Source organism: Arachis stenosperma, chromosome 4 (genome assembly GCF_014773155.1).
Source record: "Arachis stenosperma cultivar V10309 chromosome 4, arast.V10309.gnm1.PFL2, whole genome shotgun sequence".
In the NCBI taxonomy this organism is placed as follows: Eukaryota; Viridiplantae; Streptophyta; class Magnoliopsida; order Fabales; family Fabaceae; genus Arachis; species Arachis stenosperma.
The window spans coordinates 128276984-128302077 of record NC_080380.1 but is presented as its reverse complement, the minus strand read 5'-3'; the positions used below and the strand labels follow the sequence as shown (position 1 = coordinate 128302077).

General features: G+C 31.3%; 1 protein-coding gene across 1 annotated transcript; it reads left to right on the top strand.

Annotated features, from left to right (window-relative positions):
• The first annotated feature begins 23047 nt into the window (after window positions 1-23047).
• On the top strand, window positions 23048-23651 carry LOC130975484 (ribulose bisphosphate carboxylase large chain). The gene has a single exon (XM_057900275.1). It carries the CDS (start codon window positions 23055-23057, stop codon window positions 23649-23651), a length of 597 nt encoding a protein of 198 aa, XP_057756258.1. The 5' UTR covers window positions 23048-23054.
• The last annotated feature ends 1443 nt before the right edge of the window (window positions 23652-25094 follow it).

The following is a 25094-nucleotide window of genomic DNA, read 5'->3' as shown; positions in this document are numbered from 1 at the left end:
TTTTCATGTAGAGACCTTTTCTGGAGTTAAACGCCAGCTTTCATGCCAGTTTGGGCGTTTAACTCCAAGTCTTATGCCAGTTCCAGCGTTAAACGCTGGAATTTCTGAGGCTGATTTGCCACGCCGGTTTGGGCCATCAAATCTTGGGCAAAGTATGGACTATCATATATTGCTGGAAAGCCCAGGATGTCTACTTTCCAACGCCGTTGAGAGCGCACTAATTGGGCTTCTGTAGCTCCAGAAAATCCACTTTGAGTGCAGGGAGGTCAGAATCCAACAGCATCTGCAGTCCTTTTCAGTCTCTGAATCAGATTTTTGCTCAGAACCCTCAATTTCAGCCAGAAAATACCTGAAATCACAGAAAAACACACAAACTCATAGTAAAGTCCAGAAAAGTGAATTTTAACTAAAAACTAATAAAAATATACTAAAAACTATTGTTGCTGAGAACAGTGGGAGCTCGCCATCGGAATCGTTTTTTTGCTACCCGACAATTACACTAAAACGATCACAAAAACAGAGGTATTCTTGTTTACTTATAAATTTCTAAATGCATGCAAGATGCGATTGATAAAAACAATCAATTGAGAAATCAGATATTGAAAATAGAAGCACACCAGCACGAGAAGATCTCTTAAATGTTGAACAGAAGGTTGCTTCCATGTTACTCTCACCTTCAACATTGGTGAGTTGGAGACATGACTCACTCCCGGTTTTGATCTCACGAACAATCGTAAAGGATTAATCGGTTAAATTAATTGTAATAAAGGCTTGGAACAAGAAGTCGTTGTAGTATAGTGGTGAGTACTTCTGCTTGTTACTCGGCTGACCGGGTATCGATACCCGATAGCAGCGATATTTATTACAATTTTCTGTGTGTCTCATCTCGTGCATCTCAACCATGCTTTTTGTAATCTTCAACTGTGATTTCAATTGCTTAACTTTATATTTAGTAGATTTTAATCTCAACCAAAGCCTGTTGTTGCCAAATCTTATGATTGTATTTACTGAGTTTGTCATCTATAGAATAGTCAAATGATTGTAGATTGAATGTTGAATTAGATGATGAGGAGGAAGATGAAGATATCGAGGAATGTAAATTAGCAGCACTTGAAGCTATGAATCATGTACAAAAACAAGGCTTTTGATACCATAAAAAGATTGTTGAAGCACTAGTTTCTTGACAGCAAAAAAACATGAAACGGAAAGAGTAACAGCAAAGCAGGACTCAAAGAATGAATGCTAATAGAGTGAATTTCATTGAATGAATACAAAGTGAATTTTCAATTCATTCTTTAATACAGCACACTGCTCTGTATTATATATACATATCCTATAAAAAGCTAAAAGAGATAGCTCTCTTTTAAAAGCAATAACAGATTCTGGTGTCATAACAATTACATTAACTAATATACTAACTAACTAGCTGTCAGTACTAACTAATTCAGTGTTATCATTAATAATATATATTAAAATTAGTTACAAAAATCAATCATCAAAATATAAAATTTATATTAAAAATGAATTAAATTACACATATAATACACAAATATATAATATGACTGATTTTAGTATACGAATAGATGTTTGAATAGATGTTTGTATTTAATAATATGATAATTAGATTAATATATTTGAAAGAAGATGTGCATGTGTAACACAAATCTAGCTAGACCTAAGCATATGATGGATCTATGTATATTTTGTTTGGCCAAATATGTAATATAATGCATGTAAAATATAATAGGTCTCGCTGCTAGCTAGTATACAACCTAACTCCATAACAAATAAATAATACATGCAACAAATTAAAGTTGACTCATATATATAGCTACTAGCTAAACTCCTCCCTACACCATACAATAAGTAAATATGTTCATGAGCACAATGACACAAAAAAGATGATGAATGTGAAAGATTGACAAAATTAAACTCACATTATTAGAAACAAAGTTCTTGATACCATGAATCTAAAACCAACTCATTTATACATATAAATATACATACATGAGATATGCATATGCATATGATAAATGAAAGAGAGAGTTGCAATGATGGAAAGCAATGATATAGACACTCAAAAAAATAGTATACTGGTCATGGTTGGTGCGGGTGTTTTGATATTAGAGGCAAATTCCTAAAGAAGGTTTATGAAATGTTTTGCCTTGAATGCACGTGTTCTGATACTGGAGACAAGTCCTTGAAGAAGGTTCATGAAATGTTTTGCCGACTTCAACGACTATTGTCTCCAGTGATCAAATACACAATGCAGGTGCTGACTTTAACCAGCAAAATGTGAAATGGTGGTACTCCGCTTTCCACAAACTGATCGTCATAGTTAATGCAGGTGTTCTGATACTGAAGACAAGTTCTTGAAGAAGGTTCATGAAATGGTTGTTACACGTGTTCTGATATTGGGAGCAAGTCCTTAAAGAAGATTCATGAAATATTTTGTCCTGAATGCATATGTTCTGGTACTGAAGGCAAATTCTTGAAGAAATGAAATGTTTTACCCTAAATATTACTGGAGACAAGTCCTTAAAAAAATTCATGAAATGTTTTTTCAATTAATAAATATAATAAAAACAACAATGAGTAGCATTTAGTTTAATTGTTAGGTTGTTCACTATGTTTGTTAATCATTGGCAGCAATGTCTTAATTAAACCTTAGTATTTTAGTTAACCTTTTGAAAAAGAAAAGGGCAAATTGGTTAAAGTGGGAATGGAATTATAAAAATGGAGTTAATTATTAAAAAATGACTATAAGAGACATATTAGGTAAATCTGCATGTGTGTCTCTAACTTTATTTAATTTTTAGTTTTGTCAACCACTTTGATAATATATCTATTTTATAGCTGTGAATGAATGATATGTATGGATGATTGGGTCATAACTCATAACTTTATACACAATAAATATGAACGTGAAAAGAAAGATATTGAGTCATTTCATGAAGACATGTGATGTGTTTCTTTATTTTTTTTAGAATTATATGTATTTTTGGTGCAAAAAGTACTAACATTCTTAACATTTTCTATGTATCTTTTTAATTAAGGGCCATCCAAATTATAGATAATGCAACAAAAGTTAGCATATTTATTTTTAACATTCAAATTAGCATCACAATTTAATTTAAACGAATTTATAAAGAGAGGGACCTAGAAAAAACGAAGAGAAGGTGGAGATAATCAAATTGGAGCATTAAATTATGTTATAAGGAAATATCTATTCCTAAACTGATTATGCCTTAGCTTGGTGACCTCAAATTTAAGATAAGGGAGCCACTCAACCAAAGCCTTTTTTATTCCTAGGTTGCTAAATTGTGACTCTTTTGATGGGGAAAGAGCAACAAAGGCAGCTTTGGTATATTGGGGACCGAAACCCTGAAGGCCTATTTATATTTGAGCATGGCACCCATTAAACCCTAAAACCCAAATAAAATAGTATCTAAAGTCCAAAAGATAATATATCTAAAATTCAAAAGATAATTATTTAAGGAGCAAAAGATAATATCTGGTTTTATTCTCATTTAATTCCAAATCAAAAGTAATAATGACTTATTCAATTTAGCATTTATAACAATAAATGAGATCATCATTATATAAATCATTTAATTTGAAATATCATAGTTTGTGATTATAATTAATATATGTATTGCCCACAAACAAATTAGAAAATTAAAATAATTTCCTAACAATCTCCCACTTGGGCTATGCATATATTCTTTCTTGATATAATCACATCTTATAAACTTTATGCGCACATCTGAATGCTATTTCTCTCATTACTTTAACAATCTAGTCTGTCTCATACATTAGATATGAAACTACCGCAGCTTTTATCACATTAATGTCGTGACTAAACCACGACAATCACCATCCTAATATACTTAACGACATAGATCAAATTTGGATGAGTAATATGGAAATTACATGCCAAGTGATCTCATGCATGTTTATTTCTAGCTGGTCCAACTTTAAAACTTTATTGAGATCAAACACACAATACAAATATTGCAAAATGAATATTTCACATAACATGAAATAAACCATCAACTTAATTCTGCAGAAAAATAATTCAATATCTGTCATAGGACATATATCATAAAATAAACTCACACTAAACCAAAGCATCACAAATATTGACTCCCATTTGAGCAGTGTGCTCATGAAAGACTTTAGGGATCAATCCCTTGGTTAATGGGTCTGCTAGCATATACTCTGTTCCTATATGTCCTATGAAAATTTGTTTTTCTTAACCTTTCTCCTTGATAACTAAGAGCTTGATGTCTATATACTTCGATTTTGTCAAGCTCTTATTGTTATTGGAGTATAGTACTGCTGACTTATTGTCACAAAATATCTTTAATGACCTTTCAGTGTCATCTACTATATGAAGCTCAGTGACAAAGTTTCGCAACCATATGCCATGAAATCGGAATCAGAGTACCTAATGATCTCCAAATTTTCTGATCTCCGACAAGTAAGCATGTAATCCTTTGTTCTCTTTAAATAACGCATTACGTGTTTAATAGCTATCCAATGATCCATGTCTGGATTGCTCAAGTATCTACCCAACACTCCCACTATAAATGATATATCGGGATGTATGCAGGCTTGAGCATACATTAAATTTCCTAGTGCTGATGCATAAGGTTTATCATGCATGGTTGTCTTCTTAAGATCATTTTGGGACATTGCTTGAAACTAAACTTGTCTCCTTTAGCTACGGGTGTGTCCATTGGTCTACAACTTTCCATGACATACCTACTTAAAATCCTTTTTGATATAGTCCTTTTGTGATAATCCAAGAATACCTTGAGAGCGATCTCTTAGTATCTCGATTCCTAATACAAAAGAGGCATCACCAAGATCTTTCATTTCGAATTTGTTCGATAAAAATTTCTTAGTTTCATGTGACAAGTCTATATCGTTACTGGCAAGTAGAATGTCATTAACATATAAGACCAAAATATGTATTTACTCCCATTGAACTTGCGGTATACACACTCATCTATGATATTTACCTCAAAACCATGAGGTAATGACTTGATGAACTTGTGATACCAATAACGAAAAACTTGTTTGAGACCATAAATGGACTTTCTCCTTTCTCTATTGGATCTCCTTAATGACACTTCTTGAAGTTGTTGAGCTTGCTGTATGGATTGAGATTGAGGAGGATTCTCATTATTTTCCTGTGCTGTAGCAGTATCTTGAGCAACAACGATATTCTCATTGTTCTCTTGTACTGTAATTAGATCTACAGTAGGATTCTCATTGTGCTCTTGTACTATAATTGTGTCTTGAATAATAATAGGTACAAATACCAGATCATTGTCAGTTACAGACTCCTCATCAAAAGCAACATTCCTAATATTTCCTTCCCCCCCAAACTCAACATCCTCAAGAAATCTCGCATTTACCGTTTCAAAAAATAGACTTTGATGCAGGATTGTAAAACTTGTACCCCCGTGAGCGCTCAGCGTAACCAACAAAGTAGCAACTAATTGTCCTTGAGTTCAATTTTCTTTCATGCGGCCTACAAGGTCGCGCCTCAGCTGGACATCCCCAAATATGCAAATGCTTTATACTGGGCCTTTTCCCAGTCCAAATTTCATATGGAGTTTTGTTAACTACTTTGCTTGGCACCCTATTAAGGATGTACTCTGCAGTCTTTAAGGCTTCTCCCCAGAGTGATTCAGGCAAGGAAGAATGATTAATCATACTTCTCACCATGTCCTTAAGAGTTCAGTTCATTCGCTTTACAACACCATTCATGCTAGGTTTGCCTGGCATGGTGTACTGCAGAATAATACCACACTCATTTAGAAAAAGAGAAAAAGGCCCGGGACGTTGCTCACCTGAACCGTCATATCTTTCGTAGTATTCACCACCACGATCAGATTTGACAGCTTTAATTTTTTTTCTAAATTGAAGTTCAACTTCAGCTTTGAAAGACTTGAAAACATCCAAGGCTTGGGACTTTTCATGAATTAAATATAGATACCCGTAACGAGAGTAATCATCTATGAACGTAATAAAGTACCGTTGTCCATTCCAAGAAACAGTAGGGAATGGGCCACATATATCGGTATGTATCAGTTCTAAGACATCTTTAGCTCTCTCGGCACCTAATTTCCTTTCGTTTGTCCTTTTCCCCTTTATGCACTCAATGCAGACTTCAAAGTCTGCCAAATTTAGGGGTCCAAGAATTTCATCCGACACGAGCCTCTGAATTTTCTGTTTAGAGATGTGACCTAGGCGTCTGTGCCATAATGATGCCGAATTTTCATTTAGTTTTTGTTTAATTTAAGTCAAGTCAATATAGATTATCCACCAAATGACTAGAGCAAATATTATTCGAATTATACAAGAGACCGACTTTATTGTCTCCGAACGAACAAAAATAACCTAATTTGTTCAAACGAGGAACAGAAACCAAATTCTATCTAAATGACAGAACATAAAATGTCTCTAATAAATCCAAGTAAAATCCACTCGTGGAACATAATCTAAAGGTTCCTATAGCTTCGACTGCAACTATATTGCCGTCTGCCATGTAGATGTATCTTTCAGCTTCACTTGGCGGTCGGCTCCACATGCAACCTTGCATAGTAACACTTACATGAGTAGTAGCAGCAGAATCTACCCACCAAGTATCAACAGGTGCATAACTTAAACTAGCCTCAGAACAAACGAAAGTAAGAATTATACCCTTCTTTACATGCCAGGTGGCATATTTGGTACAATCCTTCTTCATGTGTCACACCTTCTTACAGAAGAAACATGTTGAAACTTGATCCTGTTTCTTAGCCTTTTTCTGTTGAGAAGGCACATCCACAGTAGTATTACGCTTTCTTTTATACTGAGAAGATGAAGCCATGTGAGCACTTTCAGTCTTATCTTGTTGTAGCTTCTCTTCTTCTTGCACACAGTGAGATATAAGCTCATTTAAGGACCAAATGTCCTTCAGACTGTTATAACTCACTTTGAATTGTCCAAAGTGTGCAGGAAGGGAAATCAAAATAAAATGCACGAGTAAATCTTCAGACAACTCTAACTTTAGTGCTTTCAATTTTGAAACAAGATGAGACATTTCCATAATGTACTCCCTAATGTTCCCTTTATCTTTATACCTCATGGAGACAATTTTGCACAAAAGACTATTTGTCTTCGCCTTTTTCATTCTTAGTAAAGAAATTTTCAACATCATTTAAGAACTGTTTGACATCTTTATCCTCAATAATTGAGCCCCAAAACGCCTCAAGAATTGAGCGTTTCATGATCATAATATTCATTCGATTGGATATCTCCTACTTCTCTATTTTAACCTCATTGAGATTTTCTGGAGTGGAAGTGGGTTTCTCCTCTCGAAGAGCTATATCCAGATCCATACAATCGAGGACAATCTCCACAGTATCCTTCCAAACTTTAAAGTTTGAACCATTCAGCATAGGAATACTGCTAATTTGTGCAGAAACATTGGTAGCTAAAGCCATAGTTTCTGGATTTGAACAAAAGAAACATGCAATAAACATTGCTTAAATAATGGGAAAAATCCATATTAAGATATCTAGAACAACATTAATTTTCAATCTTTGGATAGAAAAATTAACTGTAAGTGATACTCTCATTGCAGTAATCAAATATTGTCAAAATTTCTGTCACACATTAAGCCTTTCTTTAGACCGACTTAATGCGCACATGGAGACTTAAATTTCGCAACCTATTTATTACTACATATATTTTCTATTAATTGGCCAAACAATAATCTTCCTTTAAGCCGATTATTGACCGCATAATTAATATAAAATAAACAAAAGTGTGCAATGCTTATTATTTGGCCAAACAATAAACTTCCTTTGGGCCGATTATTGTTCGCATAAATAATAAGCATTACTTTATTCTTAATTAGTTACCCAAATATGTATTTACCATTAATATGTGTATGTAATTTGGTTAAATACAGACCTTCCTTTGGGCTGACCAATATTCGCATGAATTACATATCATCATATTCCTAATATTTTGAGTAAATCAATTTTCACAATTCACAAAAGAGGCTACTTTGGCAGCATAATGTTCAATCAATTTACTCCAAAACTAAATCTTTATAAAATAGATGAGTATAATAATCCAAATTGTTACTAGTTTCCTTATGTAACATTAAAAAATACTTAAATCCCAAAAGGAATTAAATTTTAATGGTGTCCTTTCAGACTTTTAAACAAAATATGATTATAATTGTGCAACAATTTATATGCCAATTTTTTTTGATCCATTAATATTAGAATTGATCATTATGATTTAATCCATGCAAAACAAAAAAATTAATGAATTTACCAAAAGAATGAATCCATATAGAATGGTATAAAAAAAGATAAACAAACGAAGAATTTTTTCTGTAAAAAAAATTAGTTTCATATTCATATTCATATTCACAGATTAAATCATAGTGCATATAAAAAAACTTTATGATAAATTAACAGCTCCAATAATTAAGAAATTAATTAAATTCTTTTGATTTTATAAATTAACAGCTCCAATATTTAGGATCGAGGCACAGACAAAAAAAGTGGCATGCACATATATAAAAGAATGCAACATTTTTTTTCAATATACTTTTTCTATCCTTTATGTGCTCTTCATGTACTATTTGTGTACTCTTTATGCACTTTTTATGTACTCTTTTAGTTTTATTAACATGTGCTACGCAATCCAAAAACAGCACATATTTAATCTAATTTCACAACCTCAAATTAAGATTCAAATTAAAATAAAATAAATTTATAATTTCTTAATGATTTAATCATAGACGACTTTGATACTACTTGTTGGAATTTTCTCAATTCAAAGACTATCTATGTTAAATGATTAAGAAAGAAAATACTGTAATGCGGAAGTATACTGAATTCATAAGCATGAAAGAGTTTGGATCTTGTGGTTCTTTCAATCTTCCTCAACCAAAGCTTTCTTTATTCGCGGCTGAATTGTGACTCTTTTCATGACGCCCATTAAACCCTAAAGCACAAATAAAATAGTACCTAAAGTCAAAAAAAAATATATCTAAAATATAAAAGATAATTATCTAAGGAGCAAAAGATAATATCTGATTTTATTCTCATTTAATTACAAATTAAAAGTAATAATGACTTATTCAATTTAGTATTTATAACAATAAATAAGATCATCATTATATAAGTCATTTAATTTAAAATAGTATAATTTGTGATTATAATTAATATATGTATTATCCACAAATAAATTAAAAAATTAAAATAATTTTCTAACAATATATAGTTGTAGTATAAATATAACCTTCCTTGTTCATGGTCGTAGATAATTCTACATCAAGTTAGCCCTCCAATTCTTTTTTGTTTTCTCCTAATCTACGTCTTTTTCTTTATTTTTTTATGTGATTAAAATTTATATATAGCAACGTAGTTCAATGGATTCCAGTATAAAATTTATATAGAGCAAGATTTAATTTAGAAATGAATTCTTTTTTTTTTTAAATTGAGGATGTAAAATATAATTTTTAATTTTTATTTTTTTTTCATACCTTCTCATATTTTACTCTCTCAAATAAAAAATTTTAAAAATCCAATCTCATCACTCTTTGTATAATTCTATTTGGTGTTGTGTGATGATACTGCCATCTTAATGTAATATATATTAATAATAATGTCCCTTTAAGTTTAATGCTTGGTTTTTCGTTTCTTCAGCTAATAATAACTATAATTTCATTAATTTTTGTAAAGAAGGTTTAATTATTCTATTAAATTTTATAATTTTATTAAATTTTTAATTAGGTCTTTAAAAGTTTATAATCAGTTTTTAAAATAAATAAAAAAATTTTGAAAACTAACAATTTTTAGTATTTTTTGGTCATCATTTAACCAGCACAAATAGTAAATTATTTTTAACAAATAAATTTTACTAATTATGTGTACAAATTCTGAAAAATGTAGGTGCAACTATATTGATTTATGTGCATAAAATTCTTATACTTTTTTGTATACAAAAAATTTATAAATATAGGAGTAAATTATTGCTGACCAAGTATTAATAAAAAATAAAAATATTTACTAGCCATGTAACATTATTTTAATATTTTCAGATAAAATTTATAATTAAATTAAATTTTAAAAAACTTAATAATATTAAAATTTTATTTTAAGAATATTTTATAATTTATTTTACATCAAATATAAATAAAAATGAACATTTCAAAAGTATTTTGTATTTTTAAAATAAAAAATAGTTTGAAGGAATTTAATTAAAAGTTATTATTTAAGATAGAGATTTAATTATAAATTTTAAATTATAAAAATTTAATTAAAAGTTTAATAAAATTATGAAAACAAATAAAATAATTAAGCCGATATAAAATTGGAGTACCTATAAAATTTTTGTAACACATTCTTATGTCCAATTATTCATAATGTGTGTTACATTCCTCTTTATAAATTAAAACCCAATTCTTTATTATACATTTCCAACCTGATCCTAAGCAGTTAACTATCAGAGGCCTTGATCATTATGTTTTGTATTATGTACTAGTTAAACAATCATAATTTGCTTAGAATTATAATTAAAGAAATCGTAGCATAAATTTGTAGAAATGAGAGAAGTTATACTGATCAAAATTCGGAAAAACAAAAATCCAAAAATGCTAAGTTTTTTTTGTATAATTGGTTGTTGAGTCTTTAGTTCTAAAAATAATTAATTAGAGTATTAGTAGTATATACGGAGAGTATTAAAAATGAAAGAAGTGTTGTATACTTGTATTCATTTTATTGCTACCATAAATAGTTCTTTATATGTTTTGTTTTTTTTACCTCCTCTGCTTTTATACTGCAGAACCAAATACTTTATAATCTTTGGTACGAGAGCAAGTAGCAGATTTGTTCACCAAGCCATTATCTGCTATTAAATTCTTAAAGTGATCTTTGAAATTAATGTCGTGCATTAAAATCGTCTTTAAGATTTCAATTGCACTAATTATATTTTGAGATTAAAAAAATTGCACTATATTAGTTCCGAATCAATTTTTCGTTAACGACGCACTAACATAGTTTGATGGCGTGGATCTTTGATAACACGTGTCATCTCATGATTTGATCACGTATAACGATATGATGATGTGTCGGTTAGTGACACGTAGCATGCTGACGTGGATGGTTATGTAACGTCACAATGTTATTTTGTCACGTGTCGAGTTATGCTACGTGTCACAATTTTATTTGTTCACGTGTCATCCACTATGTCATCATTACATATGCACCAAATTAGTCCCTTATTTTGCATCAAATGACTCATTTTAGTCCCTACAATTGAATGTCGCGCATCAAATTAGTCCCTTCATCAGTTTGTTCTTTTTTTTATATAAATTCAAAATTTTTAATATATTTGAATACACTAATTTTAATTTTATCTTTTCACAAGTTATTTAAATACAAGTGCTTTTATAAAATGTTTTAAAAAATTTAGTTTTAATTATACAATTTTTTCTACAATATTTTATCAAAAGAATTATATGAGATATTGATATTAATTTAGTAAAGAGTTTAAGTTAAGAGTATAATAATATTTTTTAATACAAACTTTTTAATATTTAACACCTTAATAAATATTTTAAGAATACTTGATAAAGCACTTGTTAACTAATATAAATTCATTATTCTCATCCGTTTTAAGAATGTTTGATTCTCCATATAATTGATTTCTTACTAAATTAATAAGATAGATTTATACTGTCAATTATAATAATTCCTTTTATCTATAACTTAGCTAGGCGGCCTTTTTATATATTACACTATTAATTAATATAAGCACTTATTGTAACCATGGCTTGAACAATATTAAAGGCCCGTTTGGATAGGCTCATAAGTTATTTTTTTTTTTTTTACTTTTAACTTATGAAAAGGTATAATATTAATGTCTGGTACATTTTCAAAATCAAATTGTACCTTTCTAAAAAGTTATTTTAGTACTTATGAAGAAGTTAAAAAAAAAGACTTCTCTCATAATAAAAAGCTTGTTATCGCTTTTATCTTAAAATAAGCACTTTTAGAACTAAAAAATCAAACACAAAATAATTTATTTATAAGTTACTTTTAATATAAGCATTTATTGTTTAAACTATTTTTTTAAAAGGAGCTTAATTAAGTTGTTTACCCAAATTGGGCCAAAAACAGATATAAATAAATACAAGAGGCAATAATAAAATTTTGGATTTAACTAACATGTGCTCTAATGATACAAGTTAAAATTATTAATTAAAAAATTCATTATAAAAAATTGTATAAGAAAAAATAAAATTAAAATTAGTGTATCAGAAAATATTGAGAGTTTTAAATTTACAAAAAATAAATGAGAATAAACTGATAAAGGAACTAATTTGGTACACGATATTCAATTTCAGGGACTAAAATGAGTCATTTGATGCAAAGTAAGGGATTAATTTGGTGCATATGTAATGATGACATAGTGAATAACACGTGGACAAATAACATTGTGACACATGGCATAACCATCCACATCAGCATGCACGTGTCGTTGATTGACACATCATCATACCGTTCTACGTGTCCAAACCATGAGGTGACACGTGTCACCAAAGGTCCACGTCATCAAGCCACGTTAGCGCATCGTTAACGGAAAATAGATCAAGGACTAATATGGTGTAATTTTTCCAATCTCAGGGACGTAATTGGTGTAATTGAAATCTCAGAGACGATTTTGGTGTACGACGTTAATCTCAGGAACCACTTTGGGAATTTACTCCATTATCTACTCCTAATTTTTTGATATTTAAGGTCAAATTTTGAGTTATTCTTATACTTTTGTTTTTGATATTGCAATGGCAATGGTATTTTTTAAAATATAGACTGTTGAGGTGTTACTCTTAAATGTGAAATCGTTTAATTAGAGAAGTAGAAATCAAACTGTCTAATTTGTGAGAGATATAAGAATCAGATCGTCCAATTTGTGTTAAAAAAAAATTGAGGTACAGAAATCGAATCTTTCAATTTGTGTACCTTCTATAATTTTTAAAATATCAAAAATTATAATATTATATTATATTACTATTTTTACTTTTATAAAAAAAAGCCTTATTCCTAAACCAATTTTGAGTTTGAAAAAGGATATAGAGATAAGAGAAGTTAAATTTGATCAAAATTCAAAAAAAAATAAAAAAAATTCAAGAATAGTTAAAATTTTTTTTCCAGCATAATTGATTATTGAGTATTTAGTTCTAGAAATAATTAATCTATATAGAGTATTAGTAGTATATAGAGAGTATATACTAGAAATGATTAATGGAAAAATATTATTGTAATCATTATATTGCTAATAAACCTTCAATAGTTCTATTCTTTTTCTTTATTTGCTTTGCTTTCTTTTTGTGCTTTCTCTACATTTCATGCTGTATAATCAAATATTTCATAATCTCTTCATAACTGAATTATTATTATTACATTATTATGGCGATTATATAGACTATATACTTGTATATAATCACATTCAAAAAAAAAAAAAAAAACCTTGCAGTCTTGTAATTTTATATTTAAGATTTTAAAATTTTGAAGGGTTTCAATAAATTTCATATAACAGCACTAATGTATAATTTTAGAGGTAGATGTTTTATTTTCTCAACTAGTTAAAAGACTAAAATTATTATTCAGTCTTATTTCGAACATAAAAATGTCTGCAAAAAATTGCCAATAACCTATATTAATTTTTTGTGGGAACAAAATTAATTTTGTGGTAGAAATAATTAACCTATATTATTAAAAACTAGTAAAAAAATGTTAAATTTTCACTGGGGGCATTTGCCTCTACTACTTCAAGAGTAGATCTGTTCCTGTCAGCGCGGAAATCAAAAGCTACCGCGGCTCTGTCGGGACTTCAAAAGTAGATCTGGCAAGTTAAAGATTAATGCGTTACGATATTGAATTTCATTTAAAAGTTTGTCACTGGCCAATGAACTGCTACATGTACAAGGCAGAATTTAAACTAACGACACTTAGCTTAATTAAACGAACTAGTGAACTAACTATTATATCAATTCAACTTGGTTTCGCAATGAATTTTTTTTTATTCTTATATAACACACATCAATTCACACATCCACCTCTGTTATTACTCTATTAGTATAGTTCTATATTTTTCTACGAGAATTTGAACTCGATACAGTTCTAAGTGAGCCATATAAAATTACCATCGGACGCAACCCTCGACTGCACAGTGAATGCTTTACTGGCTTCAGATACATCACATAATCAGTTTGGGCTTTTGATTTCTAATGCAAAAGCCCTTTTAAAAAGTTTTAGCTCCTTTCATGTTGCCCATGTTAAGAGAAATAGTAATGTAGTGGCCCACTTAGTTGGCACAGATCCCATCAGAAATATGTACTCATGTTAATCTGGATATCTTGAATATCCATTGTTAATATAATATTACTTTCTTTCAAAAAAAAAGACTATACTTGTATAGTATCACATTCGGTAAAAAAAACCACGTTGCAGTTTTCAGCCTCCAAACACTTAGCTTTGTAAATAATAATAAAAAACAATCGTAATTTTTTTTTGTATAATTTAATAATTAATAGGCCAGCAAAAATAACTACCCAGAAAAAGTTTGGTAAGTGCTAGTTGAGGTATACATGCATGAATCTTTAATTTGACAATACAAGGCCAACTTAATTATTATGTGCCACCATGGTTTGTTGGAATTGAAGTCCATTATATTTGGACGGTTAATTAATGTGCCTTATCTAAGGGTTTTTCGTTTTCTTTAAATAGGTGAACCGTTTATTTTATCTCTAATTTTAGCTTATGATGCATAGTGCACAAATTGAAAGTTGATTGGTATCCACAATTCAGTTTAGGTAAATAACTTAATTAAATTTTTTTAAAAAAATAATTTAAATAATAAATAATTATATTAAAAATAGTTTATAAATAAATTATTTTGTATTTAAATTTTTAATTTTAAAATATTTATTTTATAAAAATATGATAAAAAGTAATAGTATTATGAAAAAAGTCATTTTTTTTAATTTTTCTATAAGTTTTTAAATAACTTTTTAAAAAGTTGTAATTTAATTTTAAAAATTGTACTAAACATTAATACTATTACTTTTCATAAATTAAAAACTCAAAAAAATTACTTTTAAAATTTCCCAAACAACCTATCATATATGTAGATTACTTGTGCAATAAATGATTGATGTATTGAAAATTTTCACCCCATATTTATGATTAAACAAGTGCTGGGAATGCACTAAAAAAAGATCAAATGAAGGGTTAATTTGAAAAGAAACATTATTCATATTAACATATAGAAAAAGTATAAATAGAGAATAAAAATATTAAATAATATGAATAATGAATATATTGAATGTTCAATTTATTAGGTATATAAATAGTTATTTTAATATTAAGATTTAGGTGAGTAATTTAAAGTGTAGTATATTTTACTTGAATTAGGTCAATTTTAAAATCTGTTATTCATCTTGTTCAAAAAAGTCATTAGTTACCTAGCATAACCCTAACACATATACTGTTGGAATAAATTAATTTCAATAACCCAGATCATCCATATTGAATCACCAAAAAAATATATATCATAATGCGGAAGCGTACCTGAATTCGTAGAAATTAGAAATTGATGGAAAGACTCAGTTTTGGTTCTTTCGATCTTCCTTAACCAAAGCCTTCTGTATTCCTAGGTGGCTGAATTGCAACTCTTTTGATGGGAAAAAAGCAACAAATGCGGTTTTGGTATATTGGGACCGAAATCTTGAAGGTCTATTTATATTTGAACATGGCATCCATTAAACCCTTAAGCCCAAATAAAATAGTATCTAAAGCCCAAAAGATAAGATATCTAAAATCCAAAAAGATAATTATCTAAGGAACAAAAGATAATATCTGGTTTTATTCTCATTTAATTCCAAATCAAAAATAATAATAACTTATTTAATTTAGTATTTATAACAATAAATGAGATCATCATTATATAAGTTATTTAATTTAAAATAGCATAATTTGTGATTATAATTAATATATGTATTGCCCACAAATAAGTTAGGTATACTAAATAATTATGATGATGATGATTATGTTATATTCAATCTGGATAGAAAAAAAATAGTGGAGGGTGGTGACGGTGTGTAAATGCACGTGTATATGCTGAGAACCATAAAATTGATCACTTTGATTATGAGAACATAGATTTGGTAGCATTATATAACTTATTAATTAATGGCATGGTCTAAGTGGGAATTCAAGTTATTCACATTCCATATTGAAACATATCAGTAATATGCATGTCATCGTGGACATTATCATCGTCAATTTAATTTGTTTGCACAACATTTGTGAAAATTATAATATATAATACTAATCATCATCATTATTCGTTGCCACATTTTATAAAAGTGTAATGTGCCTTATGGATGCATGATTGTCTAGATATATAGAGTATTTTTTTACCCTCTTTGACTTTTTGGAGTTATATGTAAATAAGATTGAATAAACAACTGTGATAATGAAATATTGATGTCCACAAAATTACAATAAAAATTTAAAAATAATTAAATACATAAAAAGATTGGATATATATATATATATATATATATATATATATATATATATATATATATATATATATATATATTTAATTAAGAAAAGTAGAAAACTAACCAAATTATTAACTAGCTAGGGTGAACTCCGATCCATTGACAAACTCTACCATCACTTTTACTATCAATTGTGCTTTATTACCAACCCATCACTTTCAAGTTTCAACCACTACTTCGGTACTACCATCATATGTACCACAGAGAAACAATTAAAAATATTGTATTTTTTAGTGTGACTTTACTATTACTATATAGACTGGATTTTGGGTAAGTCCAATATAAAATAAAATAAAAAAATACTCCAAATAGGTTCCAAAAAAATTTATCATCCGATAATTTTGTCCCCCACAAAATTTAACTAAGATTTTAACTCTGAGGTTTTTAGATATCCACCAGATACGTCCCCAAAACCGTTTGATCCGGTTAAAGTGGTGACGTGTCAGGTTAACTGCGGCATGTCACCTTCACGATATTTTGGTCCCCATCCACGCTGGACAAAACGACATCGTATTGGAACCAGGGGCAAAACGACGTCGTTTTGGAGAGGACAAATTCATCCCCACTTAGACAAAGAATGCAAACGGCGCCGTTTTCATGTAGGGGACCTATTTGCCTTATAATAGTATCTTAGGGGACCTATTTGACCTATAATTCGTGATGTTACACTCAAGTACTTTCATTGCCCCTATTTGTTAATATTGGAAACACAGGCTGATGTATTTAGACCTGGTAGCATGCAAGAGCCTGATCCTCCCTCTCAATATACTCAAGTTGACAATTCTCCCTCGATGCGACAAGAAATTTCTCAGGCAATTCAAAGGTATGCCTCCTTATAAGTGGCTTAATGTAAGCAGTTGAACTCTGTGTGAAACATGGTGATAACAATACTGTTTATTCCAAGCTTAGCTTTCTTTTAGACGTCCAAAAGAGACAGTAATTAGGGCCAAGAATTTGGGGAGTGTTAGTGTTGAGACAATATCAGCTGCAACCAGTGTCAAAGTATCTAAGTTGTTCAAATTCATTTCAACACCAGGGTTGAACCAGCCTTTCAAGAAATGATACTTCTAAGAATTAGTGTGAAAGTTGTTGTCTTAGTTATGTTACCACCTTTTGTTATGTTGGAGGAAGAAGACTTTATGTTGTTTAGAATGGTTTCGTTTAGTTTATGTTGAAGAAAATAAACCTTCTTTTGACTTGATTTGGTTTGTGTGGCTATTGAAGCCAAATATTTATGTGGTTAACATGTTTGGGTTCTCAGGTTTATGTTACCATTTTGATAAATGAACAGATGTGTTTTTAAGGTTTGCGTAGAAGTAAATATAACTTCTTTTAACATCACGAATTATAGGTCAAATAGGTCCCCTAAGATACTATTATAAGGCAAATAGGTTCTCCACATGAAAACGGCGCCGTTTGCATTCTCTGTCTAAGTGGGGACGAATTTGTTCTTCCCGAAACGACGTCGTTTTGCCCCTGGTTCCAATACGACGTCGTTTTGTCCAGCGTAGATGGGGACCAAAATGTCCTGAAGGTGACATGTCGCAGTTAACCTAATACGTCACCACTTTAATCGGATCAAACGGTTTTGGGGACGTATCTGATAGATATCTGAAAACCTCATAGTCAAAATCTTAGTTAAATTTTGTGGAGGACAAAACTGTCGGATAATAAATTTCTAGCTAGGCATCTTTTATGGTGCCTAACATTTACTCTTAAAATTCAAAATTTAAGAGATGAGTCCTACTTCATTTTATCTCTACTTCTAGACAAGTTAGACAACAATTTTGCAGGCACCAAAAAGATCATCAATTTATTATCTGCATCCAAATATTGATGCATAAACATTTAACATAATCAGGGTATAATTATTAAGGCTGCCTCATTTAACTAACATGTAATTATTTTAACTTTTTAATTTCTGTCGATTGAGAATTTTGGTTGATAGCACATCAAGCTACATATATATCCAATGAACCACAAAAAAAATTAGAAAGAAATTTTCATTAACCTATCTTACAACTTTTAGTAGTAGTAGCGGCACGTTGATCAATTTGTCAAAAGGTATGATTCCCAAATCTTGCAAGCATCTAAATAGCTAGCTAGCTATATAGCTCTTTAAGAGATTATTAGAAACAAAATAATTAATCAACCCAAAACGATAATTGGAAAATTATATTGATTTTTTCATTAGGTATATAGCAATTTCAAAGCTTTAATATAGCTAGCTAGCTTTTTCATGCATACACACCAAGCACTCTCACACATGCAAAATATATATATAGAGTAAATATTTTACTATCATACTATGAACTATATAGTAGGAGCCAATAAATTTAGCCATGATGGTTGGTTCTGTCCCGAGATACTGAATTTGGTGACCGGTTACCGTTGTTTGCACCACCACCAGAACCACTTCCTGACCCATATCCACCTCCATGAGCTCTGCCACTTCCGAATCCATATCCGTACCCGGATCCGGATCCAGTCCCAGATCCAAACCTATATCCGAAGCCTCTACCCACCAAACCTGTTGGGGAGCGGCCCGATCCGGAGCCATACCCCCATCCTGCCCCGGGTGCGGATCCCCATCCTCAACTGTAATCCTAGTTTGGACCATGACCCGACCCAGACGCACCGTTAGGTGTCCCTGAGGAGGGTGCCCTACCACTTGACATGTCCCAAAGGAGTTTTCTTCCGCCGTGTCCTCCGGCCGCGGCCGCGGAAGCAATCAAGAAAACAAGAAAGAGAGTGAAATGTTTAAGAGTGTTGAATTTTAGCATTGTGTTTTGGCTTTGTCTTGAGATATAGTAATATATTATGACCAAAGTAGGGTTTTACAATAATATTGTTTTGGTGGAAAGTAAAAGCAGTAGTGGGTTGTGTTGTGAATCTTGTGAGGTTTGACACGAGGGTGGACACAATGCATGGGAGTGATGCCTTATATAGTGGGTTTTGTTATGATGATAACTCATCAAATTGGATACGACTCAAAAGATTGTAATTAAAACCCGTGAACGTGATCATGACTTAGTGCAACATTGCCACCCCATTTGCCTTTTTCTTTTTATTTATTTTAGATGAAAATTCACGTGCAGTTAATTTTACGTAAAATTGATAATTGAGAATAGTTAAATAAAAACTTAGTCAAATCAATTAAATTATTTTACAATTTTTAACTATCAATTTTACGTGAAGTTGACTGTACCTGAATTTTCATCTTTATTTATTTCAGAATTGTCAATTTAGCATAGTTCTAATTCATTTTAAAAACTAGTTTAAGGAATGAAAATATCCCATACTAAAAAATATTTTAAAAACTTATTCTTAAGAGATATAAAATTTGTAATATTTTTTATGTTTAAGTATAGACATTTAAAAATTCTAATTCATTCTTCTAATTATTTTTTTAAAATCTAAATAGTTAAAAATTTAAATATATATGTTATTTTTAAAAATATTAAAAGAATAAAAAATTTTAAATTTTATTTATTTCAAAATTAAGAGAATAATTTAAAAAAATGAATTATAATTTCTAATCATTTTTTATTTACAAATATTTATAAAAAAATACTATGAATCTTAAATGCTATGCCTAAAACTATTAGTGATATCAATGCATCATGTAAATTAAATAGTCTAACTCGCCCCTAAAAGATATCTCCAAAGGGGCATGAGGAATGAGTAAATAATATTTAATTTATTGGGGCAATTGCATGATATTATATATTGTTATGAGCAATGCTAAGGAGCTAGTAACTTTTGTAATTTATAGTCATCAAATAGCTATCAATAATAATTTTAATGGTGTGAGATTGGTGTGAAATTTCATCTAATGACTTACTTTTTTTTATTGATTACATGCTGACCAAAATTTAATAAAATTATTGTCCCCTAGATTTTTCCTATTGTTATTATATGGAGATAATGAGAAATGAGTAGTAGTCGCAAGCATGACCTTGAATTCCACCATCGCCTTTACCGGTAAATTGATTGCTTGGTACAATGAAATCGGACCATACGATTTAAGGGAGGAATTCAAAAAATAACTCAAATCGGACCCACCGATTTCTGGATTTAAAAAATTTTTGGCGGGCTGTTTCGTAATCGGATCGTCCGATTTGTTTGTTCTAAAAATATCGAATGATCATGCATGCGGTCGGACGGTCCGATTTGAGTGTCATATATATATATATATATATATATATATATATATATATATATATATATTTACCTACTCAAGCTGAGCAGCCCATTTCATTCTTCTTCTTCGCCAACTCTCAAATTTTTCTCTGTAGATCTCTTTTTCATCTTTTTTTGTAGATCTCTTATTCTCTATTATCATGGATGATAGAGTAAGATTAAAAGTGTATTATCATGGTCAAATTTTATTACAAACGTCAGAAGGAGTGAAATTTGTGTGTGAAAATCTATTAGATATTATTATTCCATTCACACTGTCATTTGAAGAATTAAAAGGTATCATTTGTGAGAAGATAGATTCTCAAACAACAAGGATTGTATCGTGTATTCTGTACAGATATCCTATATCTGTCTTTGGTGGGTTCGTACAATTTCAAAGGAAATACGTGACAGACGAAGCGAGCATGCAAGAAATGTTTTCAGTGTATCTCGAAAGTCGGTCGCGAGTATCATTTATCGAACTGTATATCGAGTTCGAGCAATCTGCAGCAGACCGAGATATTGAATTGGAGGATTACAATAGTGATAGTGAAGAAGAGTTCGAAAGTAACTACGTGGTCGTTGATCCGGGTGTAGACGAAGATCAAGCTGACGAGGCTATGGTGGGAGATGTGGCAGATGTGGTGGATGTGGCAAATGCACTAGCAAATCAGCAACCGTTTGTGGAGCCGAGTTTCATGCGGTCGTTGGATTTGGAGGCCATGCATGCACCGGAGTTTCCTCAATATGCAAATGCAGGTGCGCCATTAATTTAAATTAAGATTTCTGAAAGTATGATTTGTACATGGGTTATTAGTTTAGGAGAAATTGTTAAGACAATGGTAATTAGCAAAATATAGCATGTAATTAGTAATTCTTTAACGTTGAATTATGAAGTGTACATGTAGGCTGAAAAATGTACTGTTTTACGTCCCTATTGAAAAAAGGAGACCGGAATGGCCGGTTCGGGTGAACCGGCCGGTTTGACCGAACAGGTTTGACCAGACTGGACAGGTCTACCTGACCGGCCGGTTTAATAGGACCGGATCAGTTCGACCGGACCGGCCTGTTCGACCAATGCCTTCCGGTTCATTTGGACCAGCCGATTTGACCGAGCTGACCGGTTCGTTTGGACCGACCGGTTCGACCGGTCCAGTTTGACCAGACCGGGTGGTTCGACCTGACAGGCCGGTTCGACCGGATGATGAGCGGATAATTTATACGCTTTTTGGCATTGTTTTCAGTATGTTTATAGTAGGATTTAGTTAGTTTTTAGTATATTTTTATTAGTTTTTAGTTAAAATTCATTTTTCTGGACTTTACTATGAGTTTGTGTGTTTTTCTGTGATTTCAGGTATTTTCTGGCTGAAATTGAGGGACCTAAGCAAAAATCTGATTCAGAGGCTGAAAAGGACTGCAGATGCTGTTGGATTCTGACCTCCCTGCACTCGAAGTGGATTTTCTGGAGCTACAGAAGCCCAATTGGCGCGCTCTCAACGGCGTTGAAAAGTAGACATCCTGGACTTTCTAGCAATGTATAATAGTCCATACCTTGTCCGAGATTTGATGGCCCAAACCGGCGTTGCAAATCAGCTTTGGTATTCCCGGCGTTAAACGCCGGAACTGGCACAAGAATGGGAGTTAAATGCCCAAACTGGCACAAAAGCTGGCGTTTAACTCCAAGAGAAGTCTCTACACGAAAATGCTTCAATGCATCCCCATAGTGTATGAGACAGATGTATGCATTTCGATTAGGGTCGTATTCTATGGTTACGATTCTACCATATATGTCTTTTTCATTCCGGCGAAAATCGATTTTACGGTATAGACGCTTATGACCTCCCCCTCTATGCCCTGCGGTAATGATTCCTCTGGCATTACGGCCTTTACCACAACGATGCTGTCCATAGATCAAATTATTTCGTGGATTGGATTTGACTTGACTGTCTACGGCTCCATTGCGTGTGCTCGGGGTAGAAGTTTTGTATAAATGTATCGCCATGCTATTAAGTATTTTGATTTAAGTTCATTTCTTTCTAAGAGGTGGAATAGAATAACCCGGTTGAAGCGTAATGATCATACGTCTGTAATGCATTGTATGTCCCATAATAGGTCGCATTCTTCTACCCTTTACCGGTAGTCGATGACTATTCATAGCTATTACCTTGACACCAAAGAAGAGTTCGACCCAATGCTTTATTTCTGTCATTCTTAATTCATGAGTTGTAGGGAGGGATTTATGTCACCACAAACAGAGACTAAAGCAAGTGTTGGGTTCAAAGCTGGTGTTAAAGATTATAAATTGACTTATTATACTCCTGAGTATGAAACGAAAGATACTGATATCTTGGCAGCATTCCGAGTAACTCCTCAACCTGGAGTTCCTCCGGAAGAAGCGGGTGCCGCGGTAGCTGCCGAATCTTCTACTGGTACATGGACAACTGTTTGGACCGATGGGCTTACCAGTCTTGATCGTTACAAAGGACGATGCTACAACATCGAGCCGGTTGCTGGCGAAGAAAATCAATATATTGCCTATGTAGCTTATCCTTTAGACCTTTTTGAGGAAGGTTCTGTTACTAACATGTTTACTTCCATTGTAGGTAATGTATTTGGGTTCAAGGCCCTTCGCGCCCTACGTCTGGAAGATTTGCGAATCCCTATCTCTTATATTAAAACTTTCCAAGGTCCGCCTCATGGCATCCAAGTTGAAAGAGATAAATTACAAAAGTATGGTCGCCCCCTATTGGGATGTACTATTAAACCAAAATTGGGGTTATCCGCGAAGAATTACGGACCATATACCCATATATAATATATATAAGATAAATATAATATATATTATATATATATTATATATATATAATAGGCTGGTAATCTACTATCTAATCTAATATAGTATTTGTAAATTATCTAAATAGAATCTCGAATTTCTATTTCTATAGAAGCTGTCTGATTTCACTCATATAACTATCAGATTTTGTTCTTCAATCAGACTTGAAGTGAGAATAATAATGAATTTTTTATATTCTGCCCCTCCTTTCCTATTTTCCTATAAAGTTGTCCTACAAGGAATCGAATCGATTCTTTTTAATGAATCGATTCAATACATTTCTTATGTACCCATAGGTGCTATATTGGATTTGAATCAGATTTCGGATCAATCTATATTGATTGACTGCCTCCATTATGTTGTTGCTAGCAAATACCACTATTTTTGGTTTTGGATCTTCCAAATCATTCCCGCAAGAGGTCCGGACCCATTTTTTTATGAGCCTTCGATAAAAAGATTCATTCTCTTCATAAAAAAGAGGAGGTAGAAACAATAAAGATTTATTTTTCGACTCATCCCTGGAGTTGAATACCCCCCTCAAGAATTGTTTTTGATCCAATCCGGAGGAATCAATAGAAAAGGCAAATCCCTTATGATACACCAGATCCGAGCAGGGTCATTTTTATCCCGAGATACAATTTTTATTCAAATAGGATATACATCATGAATGGATATGCTCTGGGACGGAAGGATTCGAACCTCCGAATGGCGGGACCAAAACCCGATGCCTTACCGCTTGGCGACGCCCCATTTTTTTTATTCGACATTCATAAACACTATTAATGGTATTAGTTGTTCGTCAATTCCATCTCAAAAAAGTGATTGTTGCTGGGAGTTTAATATCCATATAGATATAGAATAGAATAAAACTGAAATTATTGATCATTACATAGAATTCAATTAAGATATTGTATGAAAGTCTCATTTCCTCTTTTTTTTTTTCAGACTGGAAGGATTTTGAACTAGATAAGTTCAAATAAAATAAGGATTTTGGAAGTTGTATTTGATTTTTTTTTTTTTTCCTAATTTTAATTATTATTATATATATTATCTATAATATATATTTATTTCATTTAATTTTATTAAATATATTCATAATTTAATATATAAAATATTATATAAATCACGACAAGTGATGGAGATACGCGATTTAAATAACGGAAAATCCAATATTTTATAATAGTATCTAAAATGACTGGAAATGTGGAAACAAGACCAGATATAATTTGATCATTCTGAGCAAATCCAAAATCTTTATAGAGAGAACCAATCATTAGTTCCCACCCATGGGTCGAATGGAATCCTATACATAAATCTGTTAATAAAAGAATGGAAAAAGCTTTTATTGTGTCACTTAAGTTATATAGGAATTCTCGAACCCATGAGTTAAGAATAAGAAGTTCTTGATTACCCAGACTGGAATAA

Coding starts and splice junctions, on each gene's coding strand:
- LOC130975484 (XM_057900275.1), top strand. CDS start 23,055: ATGAGTTGTAGGGAGGGATTTATGTCACCACAAACAGAGACTAAAGCA.